At 34.7% G+C, this 16,822-nt stretch overlaps 1 protein-coding gene across 2 annotated transcripts; it reads left to right on the top strand.

The window, feature by feature from the left end:
* Window positions 1-180: 180 nt before the first annotated feature.
* Window positions 181-11,743, top strand: LOC124177409 (kielin/chordin-like protein). Of its 2 annotated transcripts, XM_046559739.1 has the most exons (7): window positions 182-337; window positions 7,333-7,573; window positions 7,690-7,793; window positions 9,840-9,959; window positions 10,267-10,416; window positions 11,014-11,085; window positions 11,411-11,743. In XM_046559739.1, exons 1-7 carry the CDS (start codon window positions 259-261, stop codon window positions 11,581-11,583), a joined length of 939 nt encoding a protein of 312 aa, XP_046415695.1. In that variant the 5' UTR covers window positions 182-258; the 3' UTR covers window positions 11,584-11,743. The 2 variants fall into 2 exon arrangements, with proteins under 2 accessions (XP_046415696.1, XP_046415695.1); XM_046559740.1 differs by lacking the exon at window positions 11,014-11,085 and having other exon boundaries at window positions 181-337.
* The last annotated feature ends 5,079 nt before the right edge of the window (window positions 11,744-16,822 follow it).

Raw genomic sequence — 16,822 nt, 5'->3', positions numbered from 1 at the left:
ATGGAATGCCCCATTGGTAATAATTTTTTTGGTTCACGTTATCTACAGTCAGTAATATGTTCAATAGGTCACTTCACAGTGCATACGTCTATAATGGAAACTTTTTTTACGAGAGATAGTTATCCCCGCTTCGAAGCTGTATTTTTAATATTCCCTACTCCAGTAGTTTGTTCGCAGACTATATAACAGACAGAGTTCCACAGTTAGGTAACATACGTTACTCAGAACTTGTCAACAATTTCTTGCCAAGCAGTTACGATGGTCAACCCGCAATATATCTATACTATAATTTACTTATACGTGTGTATAATATTCAATGATTTCTCTGCTGATGGAGGTAAGTCATAATACTCCAGCGTGCCTGAAAACCGTGATTAACCAAGGTGATGCGATTTTATAAATAAGAGTGACGATTGCGAATGATCACCAACTTTTGTACACATCCTGGTTAATCAGGTTTCTTGGCATACATTATTATTCTATTCTTGCCTGACGGTTTTTTCTGGGGAACACTATACACGGCAGAAATTTTGATAATGCCCACGAAATTATGATCAAAGAGACAAAATTTATATTCGTGTTGAACGACATTTTTAGTGGATCAGATTGATTTTAATGGAATTTTAATGACAATATAGACCGGAATTATGTTATATTATGAAAAGCAATCCGTGAGATTCAGAGTACAACCTTTGTTAGTAATGGGTGAATACGTAGCGTATTCAAAGAAGAAGTGTGAAACGTAGAACATCATTCTTCATGGAATATGTTTGTTCACTAATTAATAATTCACGTGGTATGCAGAATATTAAAAGATTATTATTTTTTTTTTTTTTTGTATAATATCTGCAATGTCGGTAATAGTGGAATTGGAATAGGTGGTACATCACGATTTGTCAAGGATTTTACGTGTTATCCATGCATCTAAATATGTTCAACTATAAAAATGATGTCGAGAATATGTTTGTGAACAAATCGTATAATTTTTACCACCTTCGGAAACATTTATAGTGTGGACGATAACGCTGATTATCATATGGCTGAATCCAACTCAAATCATGCAGGCCAGCGGAGGTCATATTCCATAATTGCTTGTAACTGAAGCATGTTATTCTTCGCCAAAAATAAGCGGACATGTATATCTTATTATTACGCAAATAAATTTTTCATGCCCGATAACGATTTTTTCAATGCATAATTTTCGAAAATAACCGCCAATTTCGCAATCTTGGAGCTTATCTAAAAATTCTTTTTTTCGAGTAGCTAGAATCTTACACCTCGTCGAATCGGATATCAAAATCCGAAAATCTGCAACATTGCAATAAATATAGCAATTCGAATAAAAGGCGTTCTTCTGAGAAAGCCCTGTTTAGATTTATTTGAAGATTTAATATGTTGTGGTAGGGAGTATACACTATTACCCTATGAATGCCAACAACGATTTTTTTTTATTTTTCAAGATATTGATTTTTTTAATTAATTTTATTTGGCAGCAGCATTGACATTGCTAGATACGCTCCTGAATGGTATAAGGTAAGGTAATAAAAAGGCCTACTCCATTGGATGTGATTCAATTCATCATTTCCCTGCAGATGCGAATTGCTGCGAAAATAACATAATATCAGTTTTTGAATTTCCTAGAAGCTCTTTTGAATCGATTCACTACTTGGGATCGCATGTGAAATTTATTTTTCATGCCGAATATTTTTGAACAAACACGAGAGTCTTACACTCGATTGCTACAATTATTTTATTGCATCATTCTTTCCGATTCTGAAAAATTAAACATTAGTTTTTATTGTTTTCTTTGTGATTTGATCGTAATTTTGATTATGAATTCGATTATGTGAAATAATTGTAACAACCTAATGTAGGAATCTCGTGTTTGTTCAAAAATATTCGGGACGAAAAATAAATTTGACCTGCGATCTCAAGTAGCGAATCGATTGAAAGAAGCTTCTACGAATTTAAAAAAACTGATATTATATTATTTTCGCAGCAATTCGCATCTGCAGGGAAATGATGAATAAAATCATATTCAATGGAGAAGGCCTTCTTATTCCTTATACGACTCAGGAGCGTATCTCACCATGTTAATGCGGTGAAAAGTTTTGATTTTTATTAACAGACATATTTCTGTTAACAACCAAAGATTCATTTATGGGTACCTGTTTCATAGTATCTTTAAAACTAATTTGAAGAAAAGCTGGAGCACTAGTAGGTCGTAAATTTTCAGCAGGGAGAAACTAATTCAAGTGTATCATAGTAGTGATATGAATAGCACAGGTTTTGTAACAGAAGTTTTAGTTAATTTTAGAATTAAAAATTTAAAAAAATCATTCGTGGATGTAACTTCAGGGTGATGGTTGTATCGGTAACTGACACCACAAGTCTTATCATTTTCATTCTTAAAAAGCACTGCAGTCTATTTTATTTTACGCGTATGAATCTACAAGGAATTTCTTCTTTGAGATTCATGCCTACAATTTCAAATATACGGTAAAACAGATTTTGTTAATTCTACATGCAGAAAAAAATTCGTAAAATGAAATAACGGTGCTAAGTAGTTTGAGTCTCCGCGCTCGTACAATAGCCATATTTTCGTCCACCAACCAATAAGTAGACTACAAAGCTTGCGCCTGCGCAGCGCGTCGCTGAGCCTGCCAGGTTTCACCGTTTTCTAGCAGGATACTAATAAACAGAAATGTGAGGGATGACGGTGCAGTCCACCTCACAAACTGCTGCTAGATACACCTGATTGTCCTCGAATCAAAGAAATACGAATATTTCGTTGAATTTCAAAAAGCTAGAGTACGTATAATTAACAGGTATTTATCAATTGAACGTAGCTCACGTATCCTATGGCCGTGCGACTCTAAAAATTTGAGTTCCCTACTGAAAAAATCTCAGCACGAAAAACTCAGAAGTGAGTCAAATTTTTCTGGCGCATGGAAAAAGCGGTTTTTTTTTTTTTACTGAAACACAGGGTTTTGGGATTGATTTTTCCATAATTTATCAAGAAATGGATAACACATTAATAACGGTGACAATTTTTCCCATAAGACATTTATATTTTTGTAATTTTTTTTATCTCCATAACGATAGGAAAATAATTCGTGTTCAACCCTCAATTAGGTCGAAATAACAAACTTGGATGTGACATGTTTCGCGAACGGTAAGGCCTAGAAAGTTGAAACTTGGTAAACTCTTCATCTTCGTACACACTGTAAGACGTAAAAATTTCAGATTTATCGCCTTTTTGAAGTCCGATTTATCCTACGAATTCAGCTGAATCCAAATCTGAACTGAGATTTTCAAAATTCAAAATCACGAATCCAATATGGTGGACTCAAATTCGAAATTCGCGACCGAAAACATCTGAAGATACAAATTTTTATCGAAATCCACCTACTTTTCAAATTTTTTCCTACCATATTGGATTCGCAATTGTAAATTTTTAAATCCGATTCCAGATTCGGAATCGGCGACCTCAAAAACGATGATTTACCAAATTACGGTCAAATCGACGTAGTCGAAACATATTTTTTTCAAATACCCAAATATGTGTCATGGGACAAAAGTGGCACGACTTTTTTCTGTCCATATGTGTGTCACTGACAGTCAATGAGTTAATTTCCCATAATAATGTGAAGGCAAATTATTATTTTGCATCGGTTTATCCACAATCTTGAAAGTTCATTTATAAGTAAATAATGATAACGAACCACGTGTGACCATTGACCCTTGATAAATAATACGTAGAAACATGAACTGATAGTGAAGTTAAAAATTGAAGTTATTAGACATACTCGGTCCAGGAAATTCACTAGTTTTATGAAAACGCACGGAAAAACTACATTTCTTCACCATATTCTCCACGACTGTAGAGATATATCTGAATTATCTGAGAATTTTCGTCTACATCGATCACTCATAATCAGACGTAAGAGTCAAATTTTTATGAATCAGCTCCTACGGAACACGCACAAAAATAATACATTGTTAATTAAAAATAATCTGTTAAAAATGGAAATTTTAATCAAGAACTATTAAAACTGCAGAGAACACGTTCAGGAAGTCGCACAAGAAACTTGAATCGCTCTGTCTGCATCATTTGTGAGTAATCAACTCAATGTAGGCAGATGTGTCAGTTCTCTGATTCCGCGGAGCGTAGCTGCGTAGTGTGGCTGGTGGGAAAGGCTGACTTGCGCTCGAAACCGGTACTATTCCCAACAGCGGTGAAGCAGCGAATCTCCTTATGCCCATTAAAAGCAATCCACACGTGAAATGGTATATTGTGTTACTAGTGCGAAAAGTGAGCTATGTCCGATGAGTGTAAAGCTTCCAGCGTGAGCCACACTGGCGAGTGCTGCAATGGCACGAGTACTATAATCCAGTAGTCCGTGGACATTTTGACGTCAGATCTTATTCACTATGATATTCACAGAATCGGTTACTTGAACCGAGTGTGAACGTTGCGCTCTGTTGCAATAAGCATATAGCTTTAGGCTATATGCCTATTATATGTAATTCATTTGAAGACTAATCTGATATCCAGTTTTTTACCTATTATTAATGATAATAAAAACTACTCACGCCCAGCAAGAGGGACTATAAATAAACAATGAAAGTTTGGAAGGATATATCGTTAAATATTATTCCGTTAAGGGGTTACATTCGGTCACAACTTTTCAAATATCGATTTTATTCCTTGCACAGTATAGTAGCTACAATATCTTTTAGGAATATTGGTGCGCAGAGCCGATGTCAAATTTGCAAAAATTGAAATAGTTATGAGGTCGTAACTCTTCAACGCTTTTTTTTAACCACTAAATAAACTGTAGATATATGATAATAGTATGTATCCTAGTAGCGTTCAGAGGTAAGTCTGCCTACGGGCTGCAACTGCAGGTCTGACATCAGAATTTGAATTGCTCAAGATCTCGCTAGGTGGCAAAAAGTCACTGTCAGGCAAGATTTTTTATCGACTCTGTGGAAAGACTTCACACAGAGCCTTTTCAAATTTTTGCAATTCAAGACAAAGCTACTAGAGTAATCACTGTTCGAAGGTCAAATAAATCTATTTCTCATTTAACTCGTTAAAAATTCTCAGTTTTACCTGTTTTTCGAGGCTATGACCGGATGTAACCCCTTAAGAATTTATACATACGGAACGTTTGAGAGGTATACGAAGAGAAGCAAATAACAAAAGACAGGTTTGAAGATGAATAAAATATGTCGTCCGTTTCATTTTTTAATTTCTTCCACACTAAGGATTGTTCCGCCCTCTAGGCGTAAGAAATGACTTTTCTACATAAGGATGTACCCCATAGTAAACCCACGGTCTCTGACAGTCATTGAATGAGACTTAGCACGAGATCGGTCCACGGGCTCTTGGACTACTAGTGTGAATGCAGAACGAACCTAGGCGGAGCGTTGTAAACACACGATTCAGATATCGGCCATCCACACGTGTGATACAAGCTGTTTTTGCAAACACTTCCGAAGATTAGTTTGATTTGAGAAGTAGACGAATGTATGTCATATAATGATTCAAAAGAAATAGATCAACGGCAAGCAATATGGCTAGCGACACAGGATCAGCTTCGTGAAATCTACCCTACTCAAAATGTCGGATGGATGAATCAGGTTTCATCGAAATATTATATGTTTTTTGTATTCGGTCTCTATAAGGACCAATTTCAACTATATTATACGATAGAGTCTTTATACAGACCAGACACAAAAACAGTATGCGATTTCGATAAGACCTGATCCATCCATCCGACATCTGAAGCAGGTTAACCCGTTGAGGACACACATCGAAAAAATAACGTTGAGGACACACGGGGTCCAGCGCACCCCACGCAGAAAAACAGTTCTCATTTGTGTTTTACGCTATGTATCGACTTAAAACCGGTGCGAAACTTTAATTTTATTCCATTAGACGGCTGGCGATAGTTCGAGGTCGAAGATTATAAGACATCTGTATATATACACACATATATATTTAATTAATAACCATTATTTATTGCTGAAAAAAAAAATTCAATTCATGCATAAATACTTACGTTTACAGAAACAATATAACATCAATCAACGATAAAAAAAAAATTGAATTTTTTTAAGATTTTGCCACAGTAAGGCCATACGGGGTCTACAGAACCCCAAAAAAAAAAACACGTACGCACTAATATGTCTCTGCAGGATGACTAATGCCAAAGAGACCTTCGTAACGTGTCAAAACTTGTTGTGGAGACTTCAAACAACAACAGATGGTGCTATATATCTAATTCCTAAGGGTCTTTGTAGATTTAAAATTGCATTGAAATTTGTCTGGGGTCCGTTGGACCCCATGTGTCCTCAACGGGTTAATCTAAACACACAAACTTCGGATTGAACTCAGCCCAATAACGTCATTGGCGGCGCGTAAAGGAACATGCGGTGATAAAGCCCTGTGATGTAGAATTGAGTAGTTCAGTTCAGCACGTATGCGTTAGCGTCTTTTTGCCGGACTCCGCAGAAATGGGGCATTTTACGCACGTTCCAAAGGCTCCGCAAATTTCACTTTCTGAGCATACGTTGTAAAGCAAATACTGGTTCAATTTCTACAGAGGCCTTACCCTTCAGTTCAAAAATCAAGCGCGATTGGGTGACCATCTCCTTTACAATAGGCTTGGGTGAATTTCGACCGGACCACCCCCTAAATTAGCTCGAAAAAATTGGTACAAATCCATATCAATGCACATTGCACATCCTTTAATTCAACCTTAAACGCTCTTGTCAGAATGCTGAATTTCGATATTTCAAGTACATACTTATCTTTCCACTTTACTTGCGCTGCGCGTAAACCTATGCATAGTTTAGCATGGAAAAACTATTTGCCAAAAAATTTATAGCTGTAGAAAACTAGTGTACACTGATGTTATTATTTCCTCACCATATTCGGCTCATGCTTGATGTAATCCGTAGCTTTTAGGCATTTTATGTCAGTTATGTATTATTAGAATCGAACTTTTTTCAATTTTACAAAATATTTTTACGCATTATTCATAAAAAAGAAAACGTTCATACAAGGCACACAAGTTTATTTATTCGATGCTGAACTCTAGTCCCGGGTGAAACGGAGCTGCTATGCGGGGCTCCAGGTTACCAGGTAGAACGGCTCCGTGACTCGCACTCGTGTTCGGCAGCCAATAATCGACGCTGTATATATATATTTGCATATGACTAACATGTTCTAATTTCTTACCATGCAGATGTTGTATTACGAAGTATTTTTGAAGGCCCGAGACCCTGTTTCGTTGTGATTAAAAAATGTATTCATTTCAGCGTGTGATAAATCGAAGTGTAAGGGTCCACTCAAATATTACGAGGATATAAATTGCGTACCGACCTATGGAAGTGAGGACAGTTGTTGCCCCATCAAATACAATTGTCAAAATCTCGAAGGAAGATCCGTAGAAAAATGTTATTTCAATGGACACGTATACAACATGGGTGAAACACTCAGAGAAGAAGATGCAAAGCCATGTGATATTAATTGTGTCTGCGGGCCAAGTGTGTATGGCCGGTAAGTAGAATCGCATAATCAAGGCGATTGTTGTAGTAACTGAAGTGATCGATTCGGAAACTGTTTACTTGTACTAGTTTCAGGCGATATTTGATTCTCTAATATCATTCTTACAGCTCAAGGTTTAGTTGCGCCATAGTCGATTGTTTCCACCGACCGGAACCTGGATGTTATTTAAAAGAATCGCTTAATCAATGCTGTCCCGGACCTGAAATATGCCGTAAGTAAATATTTTTGAAGCACAAAACATCGATACCGATACAAACATGAAAAAAAACAGATTAGACGTACAAAGTTCGACCATGAAGTATCTCTGGTATGCTTATACACTAATAAGAGTGGTGGGAGTACAGCTTGGACGGTCTAAGATCATACCTATTTTTAGGAGTATTTTTAAAGAAAATAAAACACTTGGAGCAATTCGAGTTTCAGGGATTTATCACTTATAGTTTCAAAAACATTTCAGATTTTTTACACTGAAATTAATAACAAAATAGCGGCATGGCGCATATAAGTACAGCGAATGACTCCGAATTCGAGAAGTTTTGCGGTGGCGCATCTCCTGACATCACTGTCCAACTTGTAACAGATAGAACATTGTTTTAGAGTTAAGAACAACTTTTCGGACGTTGGAAAAACTTTTTTTCCAAATATATGTATACAATCATGAACAAAGAATTTCATTTTTCGATCAAAAAATTGTGAAAAATTTGTATTGAAGAATTTTCAAAGATCAAAATTCAAAAATCTAGCTACGAGCTTAAATCGATCGACAAGTTTCAAAGATTTTGTCAAAATTTCCAGATGATCGGATAAAAGCCGATAAGTGTGCGCCAACGAATTGAAAACGTGGTAGTTCAGTGCTTATACGCGTCATGCCGCCATTTTGTTATTAATTTCAATGAAAAAATTCCAAAGTGTTTTTGAAATTATAAATAATAAATCCTTCAATCTCAAATTACTCCGATGTTTTCATTTTATTTAAAAAAGAAACTCTTAAATATAGGTATGACTTTAAATGCCCCAATCTGCATCCCCCCTCCCCCCCGCGACTGCCTTAACTGTACAAAAACCATGTACGTTAGCAAACCGTACAATGAACAGAGGACATCCCGGTGATATGACACGAATATATTTGCACCTTCAAGCGATTTTCGAGGAATAATTTGAGTTTCGCCGCTAGATGGGGCAAAACTATCGTTGGGTGACCATTCGTTCTTGCGTTATAGCTTTGTCATTACATTCACGTCACATAAAAATGCACATTACCCCGAAATATCTCGAATGGCGATAATTTCCCGGAAGTTTACTTGAAACGTAATGTTTAGGACTGAGTTCGGATCCAATATCTAATCCTAATTCTGATTCCTCGTGAAAAATCCTTGATATTTTATTACCAATAATCTGATATTTAGGGGTCCCATCCTTTCCGATACACTCTGTATAAATTAGATGCATAAAAACACAATAAAAATTATGTTTTCCGACGTCATGTTGGCAGTAAACCGGAACTGTAGAGCCAACACTGAATCTTTATCTAGTTAGCTAACTCGAAATTGGTGAAAATTTGAAAAAGTGAAAGTAGTTTCATCGGTTCTTCAAAGAATTCAGTTGTTTTCAACCATATTAAGGTAAATGCCTATGTAAAATAATGAACAGACAAAAGCTTGTTCATGGCGATTTCGAACAAAATATGGTATAGTACTTTTTTACGACACCTGCTCTGGAAGCTGACTTTTCGAGCGCTGTATGTCATCTCCGAAATACACAATAATCGCATACTTGACTATATGTGTTTCATAAACGCACATGTTCGGTTCAGTATCAGATAACTGCACAGATTCCACCTAAACTATACTACTATAGAAATATAGCCACACTAGTACAGTCTGTATTAAACTCACTCTATCTTTTTCACTTTACTAGAAACTACTCAAACGCCATCTGATGCCGCTATAGTAATTTAAGTTTTAAAATTATTGTATTCCTCTTAAATTCGACTTCCAGATCAGTTTTTGTAAAAAATATTGTATTCTACGTGTCGGATAAGTAGCAAATATGACAGTCGTGATTACTTATCCCACATGTAGCATAAATAACTATGGAAAATACGGTTTGAAATTACGAAATACATAATGAGATAGGAAAATTATTCGTAAGGCTCAAAGCGGTAGAAAAATCTTACGATTTTACACACCAAACCTGCAGGTATCATGAAACTGTTCGACTTAGTGACTAATTGATCGTGATAATTACTTTTTTGTAGCTGAACGTGACACCGATATCCCACGGTGTACAGTTGACGGAAAAACATACTTGGATGGTCAGCGATTCACGCCACAATCAGATCCAACACTAAATTGTGTTTGTTCTGAGGGATACGAAGGTTCGTAAAATAATTCAACTTACTTAAAAAATAAACGTGTTTAAAGATGATGGCTTACTCGGTATTTATAAATGAAAACTATAACTTTAGATATTAAGATAACTCTTTTTCTGAATTCATAAAACACTCATTAATTTTGTATTTCGATGTTATTTGCATAATTATTTTACTGAATTGCCATTGTTAGCATTTCGTTATTCCTTATTGGGTCCAAGAGGTAAGATCAAATTTTAAATTTAGATGAAAATGTATGACCATTCAGCGTCCGATGTAAAAACTTTTGGTTGATAATGTATTTTTATTTCAGGAAAAAATGTTGAGCCATTCTGTAAACATCCGGAACCATTTAGTTGTGATGTAGAACTGCGTCAGTCTGATGATATATATAATAATTGTACTCCAGTATTTTACAGTTCGCAAAACCCAGCTACAGACTGTAATTTTTTTTCTAGGTGCCGTAAGTACGAAAAACAGGTTTTCAATGTACATGTTAACTCTGAAGCACAGTTTTTCTTAACACTATCATCTACTTTTCATCCGCTTCGGTGATAGAAGAAAAGTATTGGTTGAGGTCGAAAATCACTTTTTCTAATTTCAACGAATCTTTATGTTTTCAACCCTCTATAATCCCAAATTGAAGTTTTTAAAAAATGTCAGTCTGGATGTCAGTGTGTCGGTCTGCCGGACAAACCATCACGTTTATCTGTTCCGTCTTATTACTTTTTCAGAATAAACGGTAATATTTTTCGTCATTATATATTTAATTAGAAAAAAGTGTCCACATTTTTTTCTGATTTTCGTTCCAATAGTTTTCCGTACGGCAACCAACTCCTGTGCGTTTCGAATTTTTCATTCACTGTTTTCGAGATTATCGCGGAAGTTTGTCGGACAGACCGACACCCTTTTCATGGTGATGAAACGTATGGCATAAGAACTGGTTTTCCGACTTCTTTTAAGATAGTTGCATGATTTTGTCACTAAAATTACGACTAATCCGTGTCAGTCAGTACGCAGGTACATATAACAATCGATAAAACGATTTTTGATATTTCAGAAAACCCAAATGATAAAGTAGTAAAACCAGAAGGTGCGACTGCAACTACTGGGGTTTCAAATTCGGGTGCAGGTAAATTTATAGATTAAATAAAAAAAATAAAATAAGAAATAGATAATGATACAGTTCCCCCTACCAATTTGTGTACACGAATTACTGACCTCGCCCAACCTCTGAATGTGTAACCACATTATATTTCTTTTGAAGTAGTGTATGTTTCTGAATTCCAATATATTGAATATGATCAAGCAGAAATTACTATTGCCGTGATTAATTTTATTGAAGTATCAAATAGGATTACAATTTTTATTTGTGCCGCACCAAAAAGTCACATTTCTTCGTCCATAAAACTGACATCTTGCAGAACTGTGTCACGATTACAATCATGTTTTTTTAGATTTCACCTGCAGATTTGGAAACTTGACAATGAACGTTGGAGATGAACTGAACTCGGGAACAGATTATAGCTCAGTTTGCCTTAAATGCGTTTGCGAAGTACCGCCACTTCCCACGTGTCAACGACTCCCCGACAACGAATGTGACGTCACTGTTCACCCTAACTTCGATTGATTTTTGCTGCAACTGAAGATGCGTGTTATTGTTGGTTATTCAGATGAAAACTGATGTTAAAGCTTTGCAAAAATATTGAAAATAGCGAAGCTGTAGTGCAAATGCTATCATTTATGGTTACCGATATTTCTTTACCAATAAAGTAAGTGATCAAATGAAATACGTGTATTACTTTCCACATTCATTTCGTATGCTACTTTCGCACAGATACGTTGTCTAACTGAAGAAGTACACAGAGTCCGAAACGCTTTTCATATCAAACATACCATACACCGGGACTTGTTTTAAGACATTGTTCAATTTGAATTTCTGAGATGCTGATACAGGCTTACCATCACGTGACTAACTAAAATTATGAAAACAAGTTTACAGTTTCGTATATGTATAATATTTGAAATGAACTATCACATTTTTTTTTTATGAAGGTGCACAATTCTAAGGTCACAGCTCCAATTATCTGTTCGGAGGTGTTGACCATAAAATTTTGTTGCTTACTACAGAAGTTGACTATTGAAGGATGACATGAAATTTAATGAGGGGTTTTTGGTATTTTACCTGTATTTACGACGGATGTTTTTGGAAATTGTGATTGAAGACTATTATCACCAGAGGCAAACTTTGAGATTCGTGCATATTTGTTGGTAGAAATTCATAAAATAAATTAAATTGATAGTTTTTATGAACGTGTAACAAAATCATCAGTAGTCAACCATAACAAGACAAATATTAGAAAATTAATTTTTTTTCAAAGCTCTTTATTGCTGCATGAAGCTACAGCTAGTGACTAAATTTACCGCCCAAACAAACGTGCAAAACTTTGTTCGAATAAACGTGTACAGTATAACTCAATGCCCATAATTTTACAAAATTCTTAGAATTTGATAGAATTTGTCCAAACTATCAATTTTAGATTTCATTGCTCTGTTCTAAAGACACTACTGCGTACGTCCACTACTTTTACTTACAGAAAAAAAATGTGTTTATATGTAAATATGGCAATAAAGAATGGATGAAGAAACGTTTTTTGATATACCGAAATCTTGTGTAACTCAACAGAAAAAGTAATTAGAACAATAACACGGGCAATTGACTGAAAACAGATTCATTCGAATTGACAAAATATTTTTTCGTCATCTTAAAACGCGATGTTTGGTAAATTCAACAATTTTTTTTTATTTGTAGCTTCTAATTTCAGACATTGTTTGAAAATATCTAATATGTGTTTGAAAATGTTTCAAAAATAGATGCACTACTGTATAATGTATCTAATAACACGGATCAACAAAAAATTTTACCTAGACTTTAAAGTATTAGATTTCGATTCTTTAGTTCGTAATTAGACGAAAAAAAAATATATAGCATGAAAAAGTTTGCTTTCGTATTGAGGAGACCGATTGAACGATATTTTTCAAAATCTGTGGTTTTAATTATCAATTAAAGATGAAACCATTTAAATAAACATTTTTATTATTTTTATTAAGTCTTACTATCAAAATAAGTTACAAAAAAGTAGAAAATAATTTAAAAGTGCACGCTTTTACTTTTTCCTTTATGTTCGTAAGTACTTTCTCTCAGTAAACCCCAAATATAGTCTCCGATCATGTTTTCATTGCATTGGCCTTGACAACGTTGTTCGAAGCTCAAAATGCCCCGATGAAAACGTTCTCCTTGCTCTTCTGAATACGCTCCCATGTTGTTTTTAAATTTATCTAAATGAGCATGCAGCATATGTACTTTTAATGAGAACATTTTCAGTTATTCTGGACTTCTACAAAACACCTGATCGTTGTTTATCACTCGAGTGCCATCCAGAAGCACTGTCTGAACGTTAAAACCCAACTCTGATCGCGCGGTATTTTTTAATGTATTTAAAAGAATTAATATTTAAAAAAAATAATTAAAAATGAGTATTTTTACTGTAACTATTACAAAAGCAAACTTTATACCAAAAAAAGGTATTTTCTTTTCGTTTTTGTTCATAATTAACCAGAAAATCATAAAATAAACTTTAGGACGAAGAACAAAAATTTTTTTGTAGAGCCGTGTTATCGCCCTAGGCTCTACGTTCCGGCGGAATGAATTCCGTACCATATGAAACCATCTTTATGCGACTGTTTCTTAATAAACTTTTTTTACATTAATTGAGAGCCTTATTTTTATGCACTTACGTGTAAAATTGTATTAAATACATAATAAATGTCATACAACTGGTGAATATCATACATATTGTGAATTTTATTGCAAAATTTCAAGAGACTGTGTACAGTAAACTGTAGATAAGTGTGTAGAAATCAAATTTTGCACTTGATAAAAATACGTAAAAGTAGATCAAAATTAGTGATATATGAATGTAAAAATATCAAGAAATAGTAAAAATTTGCTTACATTGTAGAAAAATGTATAGGATCAAAGTTGTGTGAAATTATGATGAATAATGTAAACTGTAAATATACGATTATTTGCGTGCATAAAAACTCGTTTTTGTATAAATCTCAATCGTCAAAAATATTGTAAAGTAGTGGACACAGTGACATTAAATAAATGTTGATCAGAAATAAATTAATTTAAAAAGAAATACAAAAAAAAAAACTAAAATTTCTTCTACGAGTTTCCGAGTGAGTTTCAAGTATCACAACCTGAACCGGTCCTAAGTTACTATGTAATTTGGCTAATATTTTGAAAATTGTGTCATCGTTTTCCTAAAAATGGCGAGGCCAATCAGTACGGGGTACGCGTTTGGGCCACACTGTTCCTAGACCCACTGTAGGAGGACCCGAAACGGCGACGAAACGACTCTCCGGTGCCGACACACATTCATTTTCCACATGTTATTTGACTGGGAAGGAGTTGCATGGAATTAAGCATCTCTTAGACTTGAGTTAAAAGTTCTCTACTCTAGCAGGATTTTGAATTCGACAAGTATTTAGGCTTAGACCTTGTTTCAGTAGAAAAAAAAATAAAATAAATCGTCCTAATCTGAAAAAGTCTAGTATTATAGGTATGTGTTCGGATTAGGACTAGGCCGAAAACCATAGTGAAGATCGGCTCGTATACTAGAACAGAGTCTATTAGAATACAAGTGCCGGGTAAATGTGTAAACATAGAATGCGCGTATCACAGGTAACCGCCATGTTGGATTATATATATATAGTATATATTTAGCATATATTTATTGTTCAGTTGATAATTCTGGGTTTATAATACATATAAATTAATTTTTGTTGTATTTACGAAAAAAAAAAGCATAATTTTAAACAGTCCGAAGTTTGAGGCTCGATATTTTTGAAACGGCTGGATTTACGCAAAATGTCAATCAGACCTTTTTTGTAGAGCATCAAATTTCCTATAAGACCTGATTTTGTCATACTTATGAAGTAGCTCGTTATCCCATCACAAAATTCCAAAGTTCAAAAAAAAAATTTCCCATGTTATTTAAATGGGAAATAGAAAATTACAAATCGCCACCTCTAAATATTAATATTAAGAGCTTATATTTTGACAGGGTCATTTTCTAGAGATACTCTGACGATTTTTTAATGTTCTGTGAAAAAAAAAAATAGTCGGTTTTTTTGGGACACTCTAATATATATATATATATATATATATATATTAGAGTGTCCCAAAAAAAAAATATATAGTCCGTATAGTTTTTATTGGCACTTTCATTTATAGAATATTGCCACTCCACTAGAGGGAATACACAGTGACTTGGCGCAAAATACAAAATGAACAGGACTTGATATGTATATTACTAGGTCTAATTGTATAAAATATAAGGACTGCTCCAGTTCACCAGATGGCCTAAATCACAGTATTGCTCCATAAGTAAATTAGATGTTGAGTTTAACTTTAACAATGTATTCAGCTAATATAAATATCGTACTGTGATCCATTGTAAATAGAATAGAGTCCCTAGAATTTGTTAGAGTCCCTACAAAATAGAGTCCTTTCCATCGTCTCAATTTTACCCGTCATTTTTTGACAAACTGAAATCGTAGGAAGTTTTGAGTACATATAAATAGGTAGAAGCCTTGATGTTAATAACTCACCATATCATAGGCCAGTTCCAGCTTAAATCTCGCAGAAAGGTCGGAACGGAAAATTCAAACGATTAAGAAAAAATGTATGTCAGTCTTCAACTGATTTAAGGAGACCCGTATTTTTTCATTCTGCTATCGAAAAATGTAATATTTTAATAAGCTATTATTTCAATATGTTCATCATATAACATCAACGTTTTCAGCTACTTATACGTGTCTTAAGGGGTATGGCCACTGTAAATTTTTTGAAAAATCGATTTTTTTTTTATTGGCTTCAAAAATAGTTTAAACCCTCTAGAATTAGGAAAAAAAGGTCCCGTGTGAGAAAAATTTTTTTTTGGCCCCCAAATCATCTTCGAGCGGAAAAACTGTCCTAGATATCGCGATGGATATCGCTGTTTGCACATTCAATGGCGGCCTTACCAACGTCTTGCAAATATTCAAGATATTCATACAAGATATTCACATACAACAGCACAAGAAAACAAATTTGAACTAACTGGTGATGAGAGGAATTAACGACATCAGAGTCAGGGCGGCTAGGTGGTCTAGTGGAGTAAGGCGCCGGTAAAGCATCGCTAGATATCAGGTTCGATTCCTGGCTCCGTCGTCAATTTTTCGAATTTACCAGTTTTTCAAATTTATATCTTGGAATATTCAAGATGTTGGAGGTGGAAATTGGTGTACAGTTATATAATTTCTGCATCGAAGCCGACGCCAAACGCATTACGCACGCGGAGACATATCTGAGCGACGCGGAAAAAAGTGCGCGTGCGCTCCAAAAATCTACCAGGAAAGACGAAGAAGACGAAAATTTGGCCATCGAAGGACAAATGTATGGTGCTGGGATTGCAGACTAACGGTAAAATTTTTTTTTACCTCCTTTTTTTTATTTTTTCCAATAAAAAACTATTCGCAAAACTTTAAACACGTTTTTCTCGAAACACGGTTTTTCAAAATGGCACGCAGCATCACTCGAACAATTTTCATTTTTTTTACTTGAAATTTTGACCAGATGTGAACATTAACATTATCTTGAGAATGTCGATCGGGATTTTCAATAACTTTATTTATTGATTTTTTATTAACAAAAAACTAGCCATTTTTTCGTCAAAAATCAATTTTTTTTTTCAAACGCACGCCAAATCCACAAAAATTGATAATTTTCAAAATCCGATCGACATTCTCTAGCTATAACC

This window comes from Neodiprion fabricii, chromosome 3, assembly GCF_021155785.1.
Source record: "Neodiprion fabricii isolate iyNeoFabr1 chromosome 3, iyNeoFabr1.1, whole genome shotgun sequence".
NCBI classification, from domain to species: domain Eukaryota; kingdom Metazoa; phylum Arthropoda; class Insecta; order Hymenoptera; family Diprionidae; genus Neodiprion; species Neodiprion fabricii.
Note: the sequence above shows the minus strand (reverse complement) of the source record. Positions and strands in the feature narration are given on the sequence as shown.